This window comes from Oncorhynchus tshawytscha, linkage group LG08, assembly GCF_018296145.1.
Source record: "Oncorhynchus tshawytscha isolate Ot180627B linkage group LG08, Otsh_v2.0, whole genome shotgun sequence".
NCBI classification, from domain to species: domain Eukaryota; kingdom Metazoa; phylum Chordata; class Actinopteri; order Salmoniformes; family Salmonidae; genus Oncorhynchus; species Oncorhynchus tshawytscha.
In genome coordinates, this window is record NC_056436.1 from 31,356,619 (window position 1) to 31,379,173 (window position 22,555).

A 22,555-nucleotide genomic window follows, 5' to 3' on the forward strand; every position below is an offset into this window, starting at 1 on the left:
ATGAAGTAGTCAATCAAAGAGTTACTCTATAAACGAGAAATGCATTTACTCAAACCAATTAATAGATGTATTAGGTGTGAATGAATTAACACTCAAAACAGTAACAGCATACATAGAAGACATGATACTGTCACGTCCTGACCATAGAAAACCTGTATTTTCTATGGTAGAGTAGGTCAGGGTGTGACTAGGGGTTTTAGTCTAGGTTATTATTTCTATGTGGGGTTCTAGGTTTTATTTTCTATGTTAGGGTTTGTGTGTGAACTAGTTATCCTTGTGTTTTGGAGCAATGATGGATAGACTAATTAAGCCTGGTTTGGCCCTTGGTTTAAGATAATTATTATCTTTAATCTTCAAACTAAGTTAGGCCTGGCCGCTTGGGTTTACCACGTGGTCAGGGTAATCAGGCTAAAAGACTGTAATCCTGAGGCAGATAACGTTTTTGTAAGCATAGCTAAGTGACATTCCAATAAGAAACCGTAGGCCTGCCTGGTATCACCTTTTCCCATGGAGACTTTTGAAAGACAAGATTCCTATGCATAGAATACAACAGAATAGAATACAACAGCATAGTGGGCTACAAAATAGAATATGATATATTGGCTACTTTATTGCAACCTGTTGGGACATTTGTCTTCTACCTATCTCAACCCCATGCCACAATAAAACATGCTGTCCAGCTGGGCCAGCTGAGTTCAGGGCGTGGGAGGGGCCATCCAGCTGTGCCTGCAACATCGTCCTAACCATCCCCATTCATTTTCCACTACATACATTGCAGAGAGGTATCCTGGTAAAGTACGAAAGAAAAAGGCGCTTGGAGGCTGGAAAGGGACGTTCGTTATCTGGCCACAATCGGAGGACGCGATTCTTCAAGTGGTTATTTCTGGCATAATCTCAGGTAAAGCAGCGCAACTGGAAACGGTTTAAATTGAAATGTATTTTAGCGCATAGGTAGGCTATTTATGAGAACTTCAGACAACGACCTGTTTAGATGTCTTAAAAGGGAAATTAGTGTTTTGAAGGCAATCATTCTATTAGGCAATCTAAACGAGTTATCGGAATTCGCCATTATAAGCCGCGGACAGGAGCGCAAAATAAAGACGGTCCTAAAACATTGGAATCCTCCGGACTAGGGCAGGCTACTTCACATGATTATCAACCAGAAACATATTTTCACATCTGTTCCAAAGAATAATCTAAGGCTACTGACAAAACATTAACTACATGTAGGCCTATTGAACATGTATCCAACAGATGGCAGTTCATCCTTATTGGCATCACATCCCCCATTATCTCCTATTTATCATAACATATTGTTACAACAGGAGTGAATATCCTGACATAATGCATATTCATCTTTTTGGAAATGGTCAAACATTCTCTTAGTATTTCCCATAGAATGGAGGACTGCTTGTGTGTGATGCAGGACAGGTTACATCAGTGGAGTCAGCTGGTCCCTGTTAACAGAAACACAGACAGATGTGGTCCAATAGAATATAAATGAAAGTTATTACAAATTTAATACATTTTGTTACATATTCACATCCAGCTAATAACATAATTTTGGGGCGGCAGGGTAGCCTAGTGGTTAGAGTGTTGGATTAGTACCCGGAAGGTTGCAAGTTCAAATCCCCAAGCTGACAAGGTTCAAATCTGTCATTCTGCCCCTGAACAGGCAGTTAACCCACTGTTCCTAGGCTGTCATTGAAAATAAGAAATTGTTCTTAACTGACTTGCCTAGTTAAATAAAGTTTAAAAATGTGTGTTGCATTGAACTGTTTAACAGTAACAAGGTTGGGATACACTGCCCAAATTCTGTTGGAGACCTCAGCCCTGTTTACATTAGGCTCTGCTTATTATATACATATTTTTAAACATTTTAGTAAATTAGTAGTGAGTGCAGACATTTACATACTTTCTTCATACTTTACATCAGTCTCTGTGGGCCCGTTCATGCAAGCAGGAGTGCAGGAGCATCGCATGGATTTATTGTTCAAGGCAAGTCACGCTCAAAGTCATCATTAGAACCAGGATGAGAGGGCTCTGAAATATCACTATGTATAATTGCCACTAAGAAAAAGCAACCCACTCAGGGCTTTGTGACTCACAGCATACCCTCATAGCTGGGGAGTGCAACAGTATTCACTGGGCTATACTGCAGCCCTCAAAATGCATTGCCATAACAACATGGTCATAATGTCTGAAAGTCGATGGCCAAATATCTGAGATTATAAAAACCAGAATCAAGAGCATGAGAAATTATTCCTAATAGTTCCGTCAGACATCTGCTCTGGTGAACTCACAGGTCTGAACTTATAGGTCTTAAAACATTGTCAGTCAATAACATCAACAGGATTTAAATTCAACCACTTCAAAGAAGAAACATCAATGAAGATAGCAAGTGAAGCGAGGAATTCATAACAGGCTACTAGTTCTAGAAAATGAATACCAGATGTGAAGAGAGGGACATGGCCAACACATTGGCTGTTTTGGGCAAATATGTTACAGATACAATTATGCTGAATTGAATGTTTAGAAATGAAAGTGAGATGTTATCAATGACAATTCAAGATTTTTACAAGAGTTCCAGGGAGCTCTGTTTTTAAATAAGCTTTTCTTATGGCTTAAGTCTGCATTATAAAAACACGACAGTCAGCTAAACTGCAGGCAACAATGTTTGTTCAGAGACAGCTCTGAGGCATCATGGGTCTCTCTCTCTCTCATGGCCAAGTCTGGCATTCCAGTTAAAGGACAACAAATAAGATAGATTCCATAAACACTGGGTTTCATCTGGTTCAATTCTTATCCCAGCCCCAGTACATGTTGCTGTTTATTTACTCTCTTCTGTTTGGCTTACACAAAATCCCCCTGCTCTCAAGGTGGTACGAATAAACTAATAGATTGTGAGACTCTTTCCATGGCAAATGCAGACATATCTACACTGTATATGTTGGCTGAGTTCTTACAAGGAAATAAATGCGGATCATCTTTCTTATATAATAGCACTCTATTTTTACAGTAGAACAGTGGGTTGGTGGGTTGGTTTGTTTGAATGTAGGCAGCTTCCCTTGAGTACAGGAGGAGTGTATTTCTGACATGCAGTAAGTAAGCCAATGTGAGTTGTGGTATGTGGGAGCTGTCACTGAGCTCATGTTAATATTGGTTAAAGTAGAAAAATGTGCAGAAGCAACAGGCTAATAAAGAATGTAATTGTCATCCTTTTTATTCAGATGATCCACGGTTGATCCTGCATTGAGAGCCAGCTGTTTGTTTATTAACAGATGCTCTCTCTCTCTCTATAACTGAGGTCAGGTCAGAATTGTGTGAGAAATTACATTTTAAAAATGAACATTGTTGTGGCACCATGTTTGTCTTGTGTTTCCTGTCTCAGGAAAGTCGTTCCCTTGTTAGTTCCTACTGAAAAGCGCCTGACCCATGTTGGAAAGTCCTGCTGACTGTCCTGCTACCTAATGTTAATGTCATTGCATTTCAAATGTACTTCCCCTGTGTCCATGACTGTGTCCATGACTAATGTGGTAGAATTCACCTGGACTAAAATGTTCTATTCCCCAGTGACCCTACAGTACATCACTCTGTGCAGATGAATAGATTGTAAATCCTTGTTAGAATGTGTTCAGATGCTTGTTGAGTATAAAACCCATTAGTCGTCAGAAAGCAACCAGTGAAGCAGGAGATATTCCTCCCATTCTGTAGCTATTGAACAGAGCTCTTTTATGGGGGATGAGAAAGCCTATTGTGAAAGGAAATTGTCTTCCTGGCTTGCTCGGTAACACTGTCGCACTGGCAGTCCAAGTCCGAGAGAATCAGCCCCGCCAAAGTTGAAGCCGACAAATTATTTGCCAAATGTGTCTGGAACAGAGCAGCTCATTTTTCGGCCTGTTGAATTATCGGGAACTTGAGAACTGAATGGAAAGTTGTAGGAGTTTACAGTTTGTTACATTTTAGAGTTGACCTTAGTTCCATGTAAATTCCCACTGTGGTGGAGTCTTGTCATCAGTACCCAGTTTTGACTCACTTGACATTCTGTTCAGTGAGTTTCATGAGAGACTTTTACATAAAACACCACACAGAAACATCACTGAAATAGCTCGGATTCCTGAGCTAAGCCATGTGTTGTGTAGATATAGAGAGAGGCAGACGAGGGCTTAGAACCATCCGTAGTACTGCAGTGTGTGCAGAGCTGCAGTTTTGTTGTTTATATGTATTTGCCTTTCCAATGCCATCTGTATAGGTTAGTCTTGCCAAGTGTGAAATAACTCATGTTATTGAAATAAGTAACTCATTTTGGGAGGAGAATTATACCCCTACGGTTATTCATTAGATCAGATGTCTGCGATTATAGATGAATTATTTATAGATTTTTCCCCCTTTCTTAGGCTCATTCCCTACCCTGTTATTTCTGAGTGAGTGTGGGAGCTTGCAAGGGATGTTCTGCGTAGGTGAGGGTGGGACAGGTTGATAGAAAGAGCCGTATTCTGAGCTAAGGTTATGCCAGAAAAGGTCACTTGTGTGATCAATGTGTGCATTTGCGCCAATTCAGCCAGTTTTGCTAAAAGACCAGATGAGCTAAGGGATATCCTGGGTGATATTTTTCGCTTCACAATGATACTTTTGTTTTGCAGCATATTACTCAAAACTAGGTTTGCAAAGCTACTGGTAATTTGCTAAAGCTAAATCTATCGTAACTTTGGTCATTTATACTTGAAACCCTTTTAATATGGTATTCATTTTTTAAATCTGTGTCCATATTGTCCACGAGTTTCTAGTAGATAGACCATATGGTTCAAGAGAAAATAGCCTAATTAATGATCAAAGCTTCTAATCAACAATGGTATAATTTTCAATGAACTCTGCAACTCTTCCAACTATTTACTTTTTTTCTCAGCTCCCACCAGTTTGATGCCAAAACATCTACAACAAATACATATTGACATAGTCAAATTCTGAAACCTTCATATTAAACACCAATGGTATTCACTAAGGTGAGGGTTTATATTTGGGATAATATTTTACAGCTTTGTCATTCAATTTTTTATTTTAATTTCATATATTTTACACATGATTAGTCCCAACAAAGGGCCAGAGATAATTACAGACACCTGTAATAATCCCAATAGGGCCGCCAGATGTCTTGTGATAGATTACATACAAAGATACCAAAAAGATACCAAAAATGCGGGTGGTTTACTGGTAAACTTCTCAAGTCTCCAGTAATATAGCCTCCCTTTGCAACTCTACTCAAAATCTTGTTCACAGTTGGATGTAAATGAAAATAAAGTAGATACACAGAATATAATATATCTCCCATAAAGATACACTGAGCGTCATATGCCTGTCTTTGTGTTTGCTGTTGATTAGCTGACAGCGAGTCCCTTCCCTTTTACTACAGGATTATGTTTGAATGTTTGGCAGGACTAGTAATGACAGGACTGCTGACATATCTTTCACTTGTCCCCCAATGTGCAGAGCTGTCATTTCCTATGAATGTGCTATGTTGTGATAAAGGCATGAATCCTTTAGCCAGGATATATTTATGCAAAGGCCCATCTGCAGGTCAAATAGTATATGGTTTGTTTGCAAAAAAAACATCCCAATAACATTTTGACCATCAAAATATAATGAACTCTCCACCACTTTATAGAAAACAGATGTATGTTTACATTAGACTCTATCAAACAAAACTGCAGTCCAGCAAACCAAAAGTCTCACCACGACACTGAATTGAACCTCGTTCCCTTCCCTCCACAAACCCTCTGCCCATCACCATGTCAATTCATTAACTAAACTACCTTAACTTCCCTCCACAGACCCTTTCCATCGCCATGTCAGTGAAGTCGGACGGGAAGAGGAAGTGGGCGACAGTGAGGGGCCATCTGGGCTCCTCCCAGGACTCAGACACCCAGCTGGAGGCCAACCTGGAGAGTGCAGACCCAGAGCTGTGCATCCTCATGCTCCAGGTGCCCAGTGTGGTCAACTACTCTGGGCTGAAGCGTCGTCTGGAGGGCAGCGAGGAGTCCTGGATGGTCCAGTTCCTGGAGCTGAGTGGGCTGGACCTGCTGCTGGAGGCCCTGGACAGTCTGTCTGGGAGGGGCTGCTCCCGCATCGCAGATGCCCTCCTGCAGCTCACCTGTGTCAGCTGTGTCCGGGCCATCATGAACTCCTCGTCTGGGATCAACTTTATCGTGGAGAATGAGGGCTACATCCGCAAACTCTCCCAAGGTTCGACAGCACCTAGGACTGAGGAGATATACAGTGTTTTAAAGCAATGGCATCACACACACACACCTTCCACGAGAGGTTCCACGAATTAGCCTTTTCTATATATACACAGTATATATAGACACTCAGTGGCCAGTTTATTAGGTACCTAATGGAAACGTTGCTTAATTGGTATCAAGGGACCTAACATGTGCAAGGAAAATATTCCCCACACCATTACACCACCGCCACCAGGCAGTATGGGGCCATGGACTCATGCTGCTTATGCCAAATCCTAACTTTGCCATCAGCATGACACAACAGGAACTGGGATTCGTCGGACCAAACAACGCTTTTCCACTCCTCAGTTGTCCAGTGTTTGGGATCGCGAGCCCATAAGAGCCGCTTCTTCTTGTTTTTAGCTAATAGGAGTGGAACCTGGTGTGGTCGTCTGCTCTAATAGCCCATCTATAACAAGGACAAACGAATAGTGTTTTCCGAAATGCCGTTCTGCACACCACTGTTGTACTGCGTCGTTATTTGCCTGTTTGTGGCCCACCTGTTAGCTTGCACGATTCTTGCCATTCTCCTTCGACCTATCATCAACGAGTTGTTTTTGCCTACAGGACTGATGCTGACTGGATGTTTTTTGGTGGTCGCACCATTCTCTGTAAACCCTAGACACTGTCGTGCGTGAAAAGCCCAAGATCTGGCCATTTCTAAGATACTGGAAATGGGGAGCCTGGCATTGGCAATCATACCACGCTCAAGGTTGCTTAGGTCACTCGTTTTGCCAATTCTAACGTTCAATCTGTAACTAAATGTTGCAATGCCAGTCTGCCTGCTTTATATAGCAAGCCACGGCCACGTGACTCACTGTCTGGAGCGAAACATTTTCGTGAACAGGTGGTGTACCTAATAAAATGGTGTGTGTGTGTGTGTGTGTGTGTGTGTGTGTGTGTGTGTGTGTGTCTGAGAATAATACTTAATAATTAGTATTCAGTTGTACATAATTGTAATCCAATATAAAATCAACCCCACAAAATACCTAAGTAGATTTAGGAATTTCAAAGAAGTACCATGGCAACAGGATTCAGGTCAGATATAGGCCATTGTTTCAGACACAGTGTATGGAGGGGAACACTGTGTGGAGGTTACAGTGCATTGCAACATCTTCCCACACACTGACAAACTTATCACAAACAAAACACTTTTTTGTAAAGGTAAGTTCACTTTACATTGTCTTAAGATGAGCCATAACATCCTAGAGGACACCAGACAAGGGAGAAGGAGAAAGGTAGGAGGGAATATGAGGACAATGACCATGTGTACACTGACTGATGTCTGTGACTTTGTCTTATCACAGCCTTGGACACGTCCAACACCATGGTGAAGAAGCAGGTGTTTGAGCTGCTTTCTGCCCTGAGCATGTTCTCCTCTGATGGGTACCGTCTGGCCATGGATGCCTTGGACCACTACAAGGCAAGTGTCATACAGCCAGACAAGCTGTCACTAATTGACAGAGGCTATATACCATGCACCTACAGAATAAGTGGCCAAGTTCTGATTTAGGAAGGATCATGAGAGAAAATGAACAATGCTAGAGGAAAATTATAAATAACAATCTGTGTGCTTTTGATGAAAATGTACTGAAATCAGATATGACAAGTTTTTTGTAACATGCTATTTCAGCTCAAAGGAATCTCATTAAATAGGCAAATTAAAGTCATTTTTAATCAACCCAGACATTATTGAGCAACCATATGCACCTAGTAATGCCCTCGAGTGTACATGTGTTGAAATGCTGAAGTGACCGCTTTGGGTTTTCTAGCAATGTCCGTAGTTGTCAATACTTTGATAAATGTTACTCACTGATCAATATTAGAGCATTATGGGGATAGAAGCTGTCCTCACACAGCAGGAGTGAATGACATACAGAATGACTCATGTGTTACTTTGGCTCCCAGGGTGTGAAGACCCAGCAGTATCGCTTCAGTGTGATCATGAACGAGCTGCAGGCCACAGACAACGTGCCCTACATGGTCACCCTCCTCAGTGTCATCAACGCCATCATCTTTGGGACAGATGACCTGCAACAGAGAGATAAGATGCGCAAGGAGTTTATTGGTACAGCGCATTGTTTATCTTCACTACTCAGCCACTCAGTTCATCTGCAAGGTCACAAAGTGGCACATTGTTAATAACAAAAGGTAGTTTCCCTATTGAGAAACACCAGACAAATGGGAATGAAAATAGGCCATTTGGCAACACTTCCATTACTAATGTATGTCACTGTGTCATTTTAGCTATATGCCTGCTTGCAATCTGTCCCCTCCCAGTGAGCGTTGGGAGAAATGACGGTGAAAATGAGGTTCATTTAAGGTTCTGATTGAAAGTTGAAAATATGTATTTTCCGGACGTTGAAAAAACATATTTTACAGACTTTGAAAAGACGTCATTAACATATGTTAAAAATACTTATTTTACGGATGTTGAGAATACTTATTTTTCCGGTCATTGTTTCTATGGCCAAATTTCAACCGTACATAAATTCACATACAGTACCAGTCAAAAGTTTGGACACACCTTCTCATTCAAGGGTTTTTCTTTATTTTTAGTATTTTCTACATTGTAGAATAATAGTGAAGACATCAAAACTATGAAATAACACATATGGAATCATGTAGTAACCATAAAAGTGTTAAACAAATATTGTTTATATTATATTTGAGATTATTCAAAGTAGCTACCCTTTGCCTTGATGACAGCTTTGCACACTTTTGGCATTCTCTCAACCAGCTTCATGAGGTAGTGAAAGACCATATTATGGCAAGAACAGTTCAAATAAGCAAAGAGAAACAACAGTCCATCATTACTGTCTGCCTGCGGTTAACCTCTACGGGATCGGTGTCCCCCCCTCAGGACAGTTGAGCAAATGTAGGCTAATGTGATTAGCATGAGGTTGTAAGTAACAAGAAAATTTCCCAGGACATTGACACATCTGATATGGGCAGAAAGCTTAAATTCTTGTTAATCTAACAGCACTGTCCAATTTACAGTAGCTATTAAGGTGAAATAATGTCATGCTATTGTTTGAGGAGAGTGCACAGTTATGAACTTGAAAATGTATTAATAAACCAATTAGGCACATTTGGGCAGTCTTGATACAACATTTTGAACAGAAATGCAATGGTTAATTGAATCAGTCTAAAACTTTGCACATACACTGCTGCCATCAAGTGGCCAAAATCGAAATTGTGCCTAACCTGTAATAGTACATTATGGCCTTTCTCTTGCTTTTAAAATAACACATTTTTTTGTCTTTGTATAATATTTTACCAGATCTAATGTCTTAAATTCTCCTACATTAATTTCCCATTTCCACAAACTTCAAAGTTTTTCCTTTCAAATGGTATCAAGAATATGCATATCCTTGATTCAGGTCCTGAGCTACAGGCAGTTAGATTTGGGTATGACATTTTCGGCGTAAATTGAAAAAAAGGGTCCGATCCTTAAGAGGACATGAAGGTCAGTCAAGCCTGAAAATGTCAAGAACTTTGAAAGTCTATTCAAGTGCATTCGCAAAAACCATCAAGCTCTATGATGAAACTGGCTCTCATGAGGACCGCCTAAGGAAAGTAAGACCCAGAGTTACCTCTGCTGCAGAGGATAAGTTCATTAGAGTTACCAGCCTCAGAAATTGCAGCCTAAATAAATGCTTCAAGGAGTTCAAGTAACAGACACATCTTAACATCAACTGTTTAGAGGATACTGCGTGAATCAGGCCTTCGTGGTCAAATTGCTGCAAAGAAACCACTAGTAAAGGACACCGATAAGAAGAAGAGACTTGGTTGGGCCAAGAGACACGAGCAGTGGACATTAGACAGCTGGAAATCTGTCCTTTGGTCTGATGAGTCCAAATTTTTGATTTTTGGTTTGAAGCGCCATGTCTTTCTGAGACGCAGAGTAGGTAAAAGGATGATCTCTGCATGTATGGTTCCCACGGTGAAGCATGGAGGAGGAGGTGTGATGGTGTGGGGGTGCTTTGCTTGTGACCCTGTCAGTGATTTATTTAGAATTCAAGGCACACTTAACAAGCATGTCTACCACAGCATTCTGCAGCGATACGCCATCCGATCTGGTTTGCGCTTAGTGGGACTATCATTTGTTTATCAACAGGACAATGACCCAACACACCTCCAGGCTGTGTATGGGCTATTTGACCAAGAAGGAGAGTGATGGAGTGCTGCATCAGATGACTTGGCCTCCACAATCACCCGACCTCAATCCAATTGAGATGGTTTGGGATAAGTTGGACCACAGCGTGAAGGAAAAGCAGCCAACAAGTGCTCAGCATATGTGGAAACTTCTTCAAAACTGTTGGAAAAGAATTCCAGGTGAATCTGGTTGAGAGAATACCAAGAGTGTGCAAAGCTGTCATCAAGGCAAAGGGTGGCTACTTTGAAGAACCTCAAATATAACATATATTTTGATCTGTTTAACACGTTTTTGGTTACTACATGATTCCATATGTGTTATTTCATAGTTTTGATGTCTTCACTATTATTCTACAATGTAAAAAATATATATATTTAACCTTGAATGAGTAGGTGTGTCCAAACTTTTGACTGGTACTGTGTATCTACATGTCAATGAAGAAAGCATTCTATCACATTCAACATTTTGAACAACAATCAAAATAGGAAACTAGAGCAAACCAAAGAGTGCAGTATGGAATGTTTATTTTTCCTCCCATCTATCACGTTAGCTTTTTCTATTTTAGCTGTTTCAAAAGCTTTAGAACTGGCAGTGATCATGTTCAGAGATTTCAGACAATTTAAAAAAACAACAACAACAGAACACTTCAACTACAATAATATTCTCAATAACGGTTACAGACACGTTTTTCTTGCTATGACTGTGAATAGGGGTTGTTTATTTACCTTAGTTTAATGCACTGACTGCAAGTTGCTCTGGATAAGAGTGTCTGCTAATGGCCCAATATGTAAATGTAAAAAGGAACACTTTCAAATCATGCTGGGTATTATTCTAATGAACCCCGCCCCAAAGAAGACCACGTTTGGTCAGTCTGGACCAAACCTCTATGTCTTACAGGTTGAGACAGCACAGTACAGTGCAGCACAATACAGTAGAGCACAGCAGAGTTTAGTTCAGTATAGTAGAGCATATTGCAGTACATTAGAGTTCAGTACAGTAGAACACAGAATGCTGTACTTTACTCTAATGTGCTCTAGTATTCTGTACTCTACTGTATTGTACTGGACCATACTCTACTGTACATTACTGTATTCTACTGTACTGAATAAATACTCTACTTTACTGTACTGTACTGTACTTGTGAATCATAGATGTCTATGATTGGTTCAGATTTGGTCTGGACGGGACCAGACCAAATCTGACCCAATCATAGACGTCTATGTTCGAGCCAAATCGAGGTCGGTTCGGGCCGGGCATCTATGGAGGTTGAAATCAATTCCGGTCCAAACCGGACCAAATCTAAATAAGTTATTGACGTCTATGTCCGTCCCCGCCCTGGCCCTGATTTTTAACATCCACAGACCAAAAAAATGACATCTGTCTGGCCAGGACGGACGACATCTGTCTGGCCAGGACGGACAGACCAAATTTCAAGATCTTTTCAACTGCACAGACTTCGGTGTCGGAATGGTGCTCACTGGGCTATCTCTTCCCTAAACACTTGAATATTGGGCAAACCTCAAATATTTAGGTTTGAAAGTAGGCCTATTCATTTGTATTTGACATAGATGGTGGGACCGGAATAATTTTTTGTTTTGGGAAAATCTGTGTTTTATCTGGGAAATCAAGATTAGGTCTATAGAGATGTGTGCTGAATTTGTTGAAGAAATATGGGCATAGTAGTCCTATCAACATTGTATGTACAATATTATGGTTCTTGACAGGTTACAGTATTGTCCAGGAACTGGCAATCAAGAAGCCAACAACAGAAGCTCGTCTGAAGTCTGTCAAGTTGCCATTCACATCCTTTTGTGAATTTGGCATTCACGGAAAATGTGTAATTTGTTAGAGGTCGTTCCACATCCCCGCTCCACTGCGGATTCATTAATTATATCCTAAATCGCTCACCTGTGATCAAAATCACACGCTGATTCCCATCACACAAATTCATGTTTACATTCCGTGGTGTTCCAACTTTTTAATAGTACAAAGTACGAAACTGATCAATTTGAAGGTGGATCGTTGTTTTTATCACTGCCTTATTAAGTGCACTGTTTCTTTTTTCCAGGATTACAGTTACTTGATATACTGCCCAAATTGAGGTGAGTGCCTTGACTGACTTCCTCAATTTCATTGTGACTTTTTTGTTGTGTGCAGATAAATTAAATGCCCATGCATTGGTCAAGAACATGAGCACACAACATGAGTGAAATGTTCAACAAAACTTGTATTTATTTTAACATTTGTTAATTTACTTGTTGATTTGATGTGCAAGTGGGAAGTACACATGTAAACTTAGCCTACTTGCTCATTAGGCCCTTTTGAATAAATTACTTGGTGTGTGTGTGTGTGACCTCCAGAGATGAGGAGGATGAGGACTTGATCATTCAGTGTGAAGCGTTTGAAGAGGCTATGGTTGAGGATGAGGAGGAGCTGTTGAGGGTCTATGGAGGCATCGACATGAGCAGTCACCAGGAGGTTTTCACCACCCTCTTCAACAAAGTGAGCACAGCCGTCAGCTGCACGACCATAACACTGCAGGCCACCTTCTCTTAACATCAAGGCAAGTCTAGTAAACAATTGAATTACAAATGCACTTTAATAAGGTTTGGTTGTGTGTTGGTCCCCCTCCAGGTGAGCAGGTCTCCGTCATCCCTCCAGCTGCTGTCCATCCTACAGGCCCTGCTGCTGCTGGGGCCCGACAGGGCTGACATCTGGCAGACCCTGGAGGCCCTCACTAACAGGGCCATACTGCTGGATCAAGACTGTGAGTCCTCTGAGGAAATTATTTGTCTCCTAAGAGAGTTTTGGGCAAAGGACTGGAGTCTGGGTGAATGTAGACGAAGAGCAAAAGTGCATAGAATATTTTTTGGGGGGGTTACATGTAGGCAAAAATTCTGTAGATTTCAGTGTTTGTGTATGATTCTGTGCTCCAGCTCCAATGGACTCCTGTGAGACGATTATGCAACGCCTGGTGTTCTCCAAGTGCAAGACTGCTGGTGTCCATGCTGTGGATGGTCTGCCACCCAAGAAGATTGATAAGGCTGTTCAGACTGATAAGGTGGACAATGACCAAGAAAGACTGACCAAATGCCCCACAACCTCCCAAGTGTCTTCTGTTCCACCACCCTCACACCCTTTCCTTCCTCCACCCCCCGCTCCGACACTACCACACACAGGAGGTGGAGTACCCCCACCACCTCCACCTTTACCAGGGATGGGGGTGCCCCCAGGGTGCCCACCCCCACCCTTGCCCGCTATGTCAGGCATGCCTCCACCACCACCACCTCCTCCTGGCATGGGTGAGATGGGGGTGGCCCAAAGAAGCCAATCCCTGGGGTGTGCCTGTTCTGCCTCCTCCAAGGCAGGCCGCTGCCCCACCCTGAGGATGAAGAAGCTCAACTGGCAGAAGCTCAGAGCTGTCACTGGTGAGTGAATAACCTTGGCATCTCTCTTTAATGAACCTCCCCTTCGTTTACAGAGGCAGTCTCCTCTATTTCAGAGGGGAAAAGATTGTCTGATAGCACAGCATAGAGAATAATTGTATTAGATCATTCCAGATGTGTTGTGGTTATTCTCTCCCTCCTTTCACAAACACACAGATGGTCATTCCATGTGGACCTCTGCTCAGAAAGACGATCCTCGGGAGCCCAACTACTCCAGCATTGAGCAGCTGTTCTGTCTCCCGGTGACCGAACACAAAGACAAGGGGGCAGCTGCTCCTGTCAAGAAGGAGCCTAAAGAGGTGCACTGGTCAACACTCACTACAGCTCTCATATCTGGAGCACACCAAAAACATGGCTCATTATGAATCCTAAAACAACAACCTCCCTAACAAAATATTTGTTCCCCTCTTCTCTCTACAGATCTCCTTTATTGGCGTAAAGAAGAACTTGAACTTGAACATATTTCTCAAGCAATTCAAATGGTAATGTAATTGATCATTTAAGTTGGTATTGATTTCAATGTTGTTTTTACCCCATTGAGCTGATGTTTTTTCTCCATGCTCCTCTATCTAGCTCACATGATGAGTTTGTGTCCTTGATTCAGAATGGGGATCGGACTAAGTTTGATGTGGAGGTGTTGAAGCAACTTGTTAAACTCTTACCTGAGAAACATGAGGTTGGTATAAGGAGTACTTTCCTAATTTATCTTCATATATAAAACAGGGTAATGTTTTATTTTTTTTGTATAAGTTAAGCATTGAACAATATGAGGGTAATGACTGAGCTGAAGTACTCTCTTTTCTTTCTCTATCTAGATAGAAAACCTGAAATTCTTCCAGGGTGAAAAAGACAAGTTGGCCAATGTTGACCGATTCTACATCTCTATCCTGGCTGTACCATGGTAACTGCTATTCCTCTCCTCGCTTTCAATATTTCTGGCACCTCACAGGATACTTTATGTGGAGATGATTCTGGTGTATGTTTTCGTTTGGCACTTCCTTGAATTGTCTTGCTTAATTCCCTATGGCATCTCTCTCCCCTCCCTGTACCATCCCTACTTCGTATCCCCTCTCCCTCTCTTTCTCTCGTGTCTCCCCACAGTTACCAGCTGAGGATAGACTGCATGTTGCTGTGTGAGGAGACGGCCTCAGTACTGGACATGCTCAAGCCCAAAGCAGAGGTGGTTGAATCAGCATGCCAGTGTAAGACAACACCAACTTCCATGTATAAACACTCATGTTACATTGACTGCCCTATTCATCAATTAAATATTTGTGAAAACTATCAGAGGACACTGTAAGGCTCATTATGAAAATATCAACAGAGCGAGACTAACTATGCAGTTTTATGTTGACCAAATTGTTGCTTGTGCTGGAAAGATTTTATCTATTCCAGTTGGAGATGCAGGTCCATTGAATCATTGTTTTGTCAAACATTTTGCGTCGAACATTTCAGCATTAAAAAAATGTCCCCCCCAGGTCTCAGAGTGAGCACTCTCATGCCCAGTTTCTGCAGGCTCATCCTTGATGTGGGAAACTTCCTCAACTACGTAAGTAAGGACTCTCCAAAGGATGACATTCTACTCACCCAAAAACATGCAGCACTTATGCAGTCTGAAGAGCTCTAACTCCTGATTCTGTTTGTTCACAGGGATGTCACACAGGAAACGCTGAGGGCTTTAAGATCAGCTCCCTGCTGATGCTAACTGAGACTAAGGCCAACAAGAGCCGCATTACCCTGCTCCATCACATTCTGGAGGTAACACTAATCTAAATAAGGATGTGCTTTTCTGAAAAGAAAAACAACTGTGTGGTCAGTGCTCCTCACAGAAACCAAACGGACTTCACATGGACAATCAAATCAAAGTTGGAAATCATAAATAAAGTCATGACTGACCATTCTGTTTACAGGAAGTAGAGCTGAACCACCCAGAGCTGTTGTACCTCCCTGACGACATTGAGATTTGTGAAAAAGCAGCTGGGTATAACACCCTTTTTATTTAAAAAATACATGTATTATAAGCCCTGAAATTGATACATAAATGATACAATTACATACCAAAACATTTGTATATTTATTTTTATCCTTCAGAATCAACCTGGACTCCATTCAGGCAGAGGCCAGTGCCTTACTCAATCGACTGAAAGAAGCATCAAAGAAAGTCTCTAACTCTGTGGACGATGTAAAGCAGCAGTTCACAGAGGTGTTTGAGGTATGAAACCAGTGAATTAGATTCTATTGTGGTTCAATGCATCACAATATTGACAAGTTTGTGGTTGTTTTAAAACTCTTTGGATGAGGTCAATCAACTATACAAATGTGTTATTTAATAAGGCAATGGTTCAACTGTTTGTTTCCCTCCCCAAGAAAAACCTGGAGGCCTGCCGAGATTTGGAGGACAGTTTTTTGGAGATTGTGAGGAAGAAGGGTGACCTGGCCCTCTACCTGTGTGAGGATGTCAACAATCTTTCCCTGGAGGAGCTCTTTGGCACCATCAAGACCTTTAGGGGACTTTTCATCAAAGCCTTAAAAGTCAGAGGAGCAAGTTTAGATGACTGCAAATAATGAATACTGATTTCCATCACTAGAAAACTGAAGATAAACATTTTCTAAGGAGTGGCTTGGCGTAATCGCTTTCTCAATTTTCTATTTATACCCACAGGAAAACAAAACCAGAAAAGAGCAGGCTGTGAAGGTGGAGAAAAGGAAGAAGCAGCTTGAGGAGGAGGAATCCAAAAGACAGAAGGGGGAGAATGGAAAAATAAGTGAGTTCTTCTGATATACAGTGGCTTGCGAAGTGTTCACCACCCTTGGCATTTTTCCTATTTTGTTGCCTTACAACCTGGAATTAAAATAGAAATTTAAAATTTGGTTGGGGTTGTATCATTTGATTTACACAACATGCCTACCACTTTGAAGATTTTTTTGTTGTTGTGTGAAACAAACAAGAAATACGATTTTTAAAAACAGAGAACTGCTCCAGCTCCTTCACGTTGGATGGGTTCCGCTGGTGTACAGCAATCTTTAAGTCATACCACAGATTCTTAATTGGATTGAGGTCTGGGCTTTGACTAGGCCATTCCAATATATTTAAATGTTTCCCCTTAAACCACTTGAGTGTTGCTTTAGCAGTATTCTTAGGGTCACTGTCCTGCTGGAAGGTGAACCTCCATCCCAGTCTCAAATCTCTGGAAGACTGAAACAGGTTTCCCTCAAGAATTTCCCCATATTTAGTGCCATCCATCATCCCTTAAATTCTGACCAGTTTTCCAGTCCCTGATGATGAAAAAACACTATTTTTTTTTTTATTTTTTTTTTTTTTACCTTTATTTTACTAGGCAAGTCAGTTAAGAACAAATTCTTATTTTCAATGACGGCCTAGGAACAGTGGGTTAACTGCCTGTTCAAGGGCAGAACGACAGATTTTGTACCTTGTCAGCTCGGGGATTTGAACTTGCAACCTTTCGGTTACTAGTCCAATGCTCTAACCACTAGGCTACACTGCCGCCCCACTATCCACAGCATGATGCTGCCACCAGCATCATGCTGGTGTTCTCGGGGTCATGAGTGGTGTTGGGTTTGCGCCAGACATAGCGTTTTCCTTGATGGCCAAAAAGTTCAATTTCAGTCTCATCTGACCAGAGTACCTCCTTCCATATGTTTGGGGAGTCTCCCACATGCCTTTTGGCTAACACCAAATGTGTTCGCTTATTTTTTTCTTTAAGCAATGGCTTTTTTCTGGACACTCTTCCATAAAGCCCAGCTCTGTGGAGTGTACGGCTTAAAATGGTCCTATGGACAGATACTCCAATCTCCGCTGTTGGGCTTTGCACCTCCTTCAGGGTTATCTTTGGTCTCTTTGTTGCCTCTCTGATTAATGCCCCCTTGCCTGGTCTGTGAGTTTTGGTGGGCAGCCCTCTCTTGGCAGGTCTGTTGTGGTGCCATATTCTTTACATTTTTTTATCATGTATTTAATGGTGCTCCGTAGGGTGTTCAAAATTTTGGATTTTTTTTTATAACCCAACCGTGATCTGTTCTCCACAACTTTGTCCTTGACCTGTTTGGAGAGCTCCTTGTTCTTTTTAGTGCCACTTGCTTGGTGGTACCCCTTGCTTAGTGGTGTTGCAGACTTTGGGGCCTTTCAGAACAGGTGTGTATATTCTGAGATCATGTGACAGATCATGTGACACTTAGATTGCACACAGGTGGACTTTATTTAACTAATTATGTGACTTCTGAAGGTAATTGGTTGCACTAGATATTATTTAGGGGCTTCATATCAAAGGGGCTGAATACATATGCACCCACCACTTTTCAGTTTTTTATAGATTTTTTTTTTTAAACAAGTAATTTTTTAAATTTCACTTCACCAATTTGGACTATTTTGTGTATGTCCATTAAATGAAATCCAAATAAAAATCCATTTAAATTACAGGTTGTAATGCAAAAAAATAGGAAAATCACCAAGGGGGTGAATACTTTTGCAAGGCACTGTATCTCCTCTGTCATATGAGTCCAACTATGTTTTGTATTCACACTAAGATGATATAGCATAACGAGCCATGTGGTATCTTGATATGCCTCTTTCTCTATCCTCTATCACCAGTCCGGAAAGGACCCTCGCCACAGGACGATGGCTGTATTATCGACCACCTTCTTGCTGACATCCGGAAAGGCTTCCATCTCAGGAAGATGCGGCCCAGGTGCGAAATGGAAAGCCCCCCCTCTAGTGAAATGAATAGGAAAATGGGCCAGCCTGGTAAGGACAAGATGCCTCTGACCCCATCCCGTCTCCAACTCCACTCCTACTCTCCTACACTGAACCATAAACAGGCTTTGCCACTCCATCTTTGTGCTTCCGTTTGTGATTTTGTGCAGCCACTACAACTACCAATTACACTTGCTTAATTTCATCAAGAATGTGTGCTTGGTCATGCTTCTTTGTGTCTTTTCTTAAGAAACACCACTTGCTAGATTCAAACATTGCCTGCTTTTAAGAATGATGACATGTTTGGAATGCCTGGTACAGTAGACGTGCTCTTCCTACCTGTCGTCATGCATTAACAGAACCGCCTTCTCCACTGCAGGATCAAGTGTCAAGCCTGTAATAGAAGAAGCCAAAGCCTCTGTCTCAGAAGCCTCTAGCACTCCCAGTCAAACTCAACCCCAGGCAGAGGAGAGGGCCCCAAGAGAAGGAATGAACGAATGCCCCAGCAAACCCCAAGAAAAAACAGCTTTTTCCAGCCTTCCCACAACCAATTCACCAACACAGGAGATTCCGGGAATGGGTGTCCTAAATAACACTCCAAGCATCTCTACCTTCACAGATGCAGACCTGCCTGAAATCAACCTGATGCTAACAGAGGACTTGATGCCTGAATGTCCACAGAGCAATGGAGAGAGTCACCTTAATGGAGCCCGCACACTTCCTGTCACTGATATGGACATGATGATAGAGAGTAATGGTGACAGCAACCTGATTGGAAAAAACATTGGCCAAGATGAAGTTGGAGGTAAGAGCAGCATTATGATGGTAAAGACTTTAGGACAAGATGAGGCTGGGGATGACATGATGGTGAAGATGGTGGCACAGGATGAGGGTATAACTAACGGACACCCAGACACCAATGGTAGCCCAGACACCAATGGCAACACAGACACCAACGGCAACGTACCTATGGTCAGTGCTGCAGAAAGTGGACCGGCGTACGATGTGCCCGATGGAGTGGACTCTGAAGATCTGCTCTCATCAGTGTCCAAAGCTCTGCCTGCCTCTGCATCTGAAACCTTAAAACCAGAGGATAAAAAACAGCAGAAGCTCTTTAGAAGAAACAAAAAGAAGAGTAATGAAGGTAATGTATTCATTCATTCTAATAAAGATCATGTTTGGAACTGTGGTCTCCTGAAGTGTTTGAGAGTCCAGTTTTTTTGGTATATGGTTTTATTGCATTTTACATTACATGTTCATTTTGTACTGTTGCTTTAGGTGTGAACTTTAACATTTTAGCATGAATGTACAATTTTTGGAAAACCGATCTTAAAAGCCTCCCATTTACAACACCTTGAGTCCTGTCATGATCATCAAGTAGTTTGTTTTTGGTGTTGTCTTTTTTCTTTGACTCTCTAAAACACCAGGTAACACTGGAAATGGACACCCTAAATGTAAAAAGGGGTGTGTGTTGCAGTGAGGTAGGTCAAACAACTGGTTTGAAAACTAACTGGTGCAAGCAGGAACATTTTAATCAACCCATCAGCACCAAGCCATGATTTTAATTAACAGACGTGTGTTGGCCTAAACAGGGTCTGGTTTGACCTGATTTGTGTCTTGTCCTGCTTTTAACACTTTCTTATTCAGTAAAAATCTATCAAATCCCTGCTAATCAAATTGTAAGCCTGTCATCATGACTCAAGATGAACCACTTTGTGTGAGACCTCTCTTGGCCACTACTTTATGCACTCTTTATCAGCCTGAATCATAGAGTTTTATCTTACAAAGACATACAGTAGTTAGCCTCAAACTGACACCTCTTAAGTGCCACAATTGAAAAATCATTATCATATCCAAATTAACTTCACTGTAATACTGAGCTTTACAACTTGTGACGGCCTCACCGGGAAGACCTTCCTCAGCACAATTTTCTTTTTTTTTGTGGAGTTTTGCTGTCATGTTTTCTGTGCCTCCATACCCCTATGTTACTAAACTGTCCACCCTCACAACAACCGAGTTAAACTACTAATGCAATGCCTTTTTTGTGCTTCCTGTAAACTGTGTCCTTTGTAAGTTTGACTTTGCTGAAAGCTTTAATGATCTTGAAATTGATGGAACCAACAGCACTGAATTTAATTTAATTTCCAAAATAATTGTATTCATCAGAAACATAAAACTGTCCATTCTCTTCAATGCCAAGATCCACCAAATGCAGTCTTTGGTCTCCCACTTTGTTTGATATTATCTGCATACTATTTTAAGTAATTGGTATGTCATTTGATTTGTTCACTCTATTAATTTTACTATTTAATCTCCCTAGGCAATTCCCGGAAAAGGAAGTCAAGAGGGAAAAGAAAATGTTGTTGATTTTTCCATACATGGTTTCTGCACATTGTAATGGACTACATCAGGGGTAGGCAACCCTGTTCCTGGAGTGCCGCAGGTCCTGCAGGATTTTGTTCCAACTAGGCACCATACCAGGGGTACGTTTAGTTCGCTCAAACGTTTGCTACATTGTGAACGGTTTGTATTGAACTACACGTTTTCCCAAAATGTTCTTGTACTTTCTTGAACAGACTTTGAGATACGTTTGCTCCGTTCGGTGAGTGTGCTGGGGTGTGGCTTGAAGCAACGAGTGATGTATTTAAAGGGACGCTGTGCGTTTGAACCCACAACCCAACTCCTCCCCGTTTGTCAACTGGTTGTTCAGTACAGCATCGTTTCCATTCAATTTAATGTTCTGTTACGTTTTTATGTACTGAACACAGCCCTGACCAACTGAGCTAATTGATCAATTTAGTGATTGCCCCCAATTTATCACACCTGGTCTTCCAGGTCGGTTAGATTTGTGGCTCTCCAGGACCAGGATTTCCTACCCTTGGATTACATTATATTGAACTAAATTGATTCATCCAGGAAGATATCAGCATGGTCTTCCTTCCTTTGATAATTTTGAGTTCTTGAAACATTTGTGAAATAAACAGGAAAAACTGCTATGGTTCCCTGGCCAGGTTGATTTGTATTCTACCAAGAGGCTGTTGTGTTCCACAAGGCTACTGTTTTTAGTCTCTGCACAGCCTCAATCCCAGCAAATTTACTCTGTCCTTGCAACCTGGTCTCAGAGCATTTCGTATTTTTCTGTACGTAAATCCAAGGCACCATTTATTATTGTATGTTTCTTATGGTATGTATTCATTTGTGGATGTCCATTACCCGTTTTGTATGATATTTTACAAATTACAATTTGTATTATATGTTATAAATTTACAAAATGTACAATATGTTACGAATCTGTGAAAGGTATGATATGTTACAAATTCTGTCTAGCTGGCTAACATTAGCTAGGCTAGGTGTTAAGGTTAGGGTAAAGTTGAGGTTTAGGAGTTAGGTTAAAGGGATAAGGTAAGGGTTAGAGGAAGGGTTAACTAAAATGGTTAGGGGGAGGGCTAGCTAACATGTAAAGTAGCTAAAATGTAGTAAGTAGTTGAAAAGTTGCTAAAATGCTAAAGTTGTCCGTGATGGGATTAGAACTCAACCTCTTGGGTTTCTAGACGTTTGCGTTATACCACCCTGTTTTTGACCAAAGTAACCGTCTGTCTTATGTAACCATACCTAACATATGGTACTAATTAGACTGTCCTGGATTTGAATCTACTATGTTACGTCTAGTCTATGAGACCAGGCTGGGTCAACATTCTGTCACTTTAGGTGTTCTATATTGAAGAATAAAAAGTGTATGTACTTTTTGTTATTGTTTTGTATTTGTTTGAATATAAAAACACAGGCTTAATTTCCAAAGCTATAAATAACCTCCAGCACAGTTGGAACCAAATTCGTGTCTATTTCACAATAAACTTTGATAGTGTGTTGGTTGGAACAGTTGTGCTGAAAATAGTATTCCAGTCTTTTGTGAATGTCGTGAACATTTTTTAAACGTTTTGATTCCACACTTGGCATATAGGAA

At 41.3% G+C, this 22,555-nt stretch overlaps 2 protein-coding genes across 2 annotated transcripts; both read left to right on the forward strand.

Annotated features, from left to right (window-relative positions):
* The first annotated feature begins 689 nt into the window (after positions 1-689).
* Positions 690-12,543, forward strand: LOC121838619 (inverted formin-2-like). The gene is made up of 5 exons (XM_024430040.2): positions 690-898; positions 5,829-6,240; positions 7,586-7,701; positions 8,187-8,346; positions 12,506-12,543. Exons 2-5 carry the CDS (start codon positions 5,844-5,846, stop codon positions 12,541-12,543), a joined length of 711 nt encoding a protein of 236 aa, XP_024285808.1. The 5' UTR covers positions 690-898; positions 5,829-5,843.
* Positions 12,544-14,116: 1,573 nt separating this feature from the next.
* Positions 14,117-22,338, forward strand: LOC112256644 (inverted formin-2). The gene is made up of 13 exons (XM_024430038.2): positions 14,117-14,182; positions 14,304-14,365; positions 14,488-14,559; positions 14,699-14,784; positions 14,985-15,085; positions 15,362-15,432; positions 15,534-15,641; positions 15,794-15,864; positions 15,975-16,095; positions 16,251-16,415; positions 16,546-16,648; positions 18,490-18,642; positions 18,971-22,338. Exons 2-13 carry the CDS (start codon positions 14,363-14,365, stop codon positions 19,867-19,869), a joined length of 1,953 nt encoding a protein of 650 aa, XP_024285806.1. The 5' UTR covers positions 14,117-14,182; positions 14,304-14,362; the 3' UTR covers positions 19,870-22,338.
* The last annotated feature ends 217 nt before the right edge of the window (positions 22,339-22,555 follow it).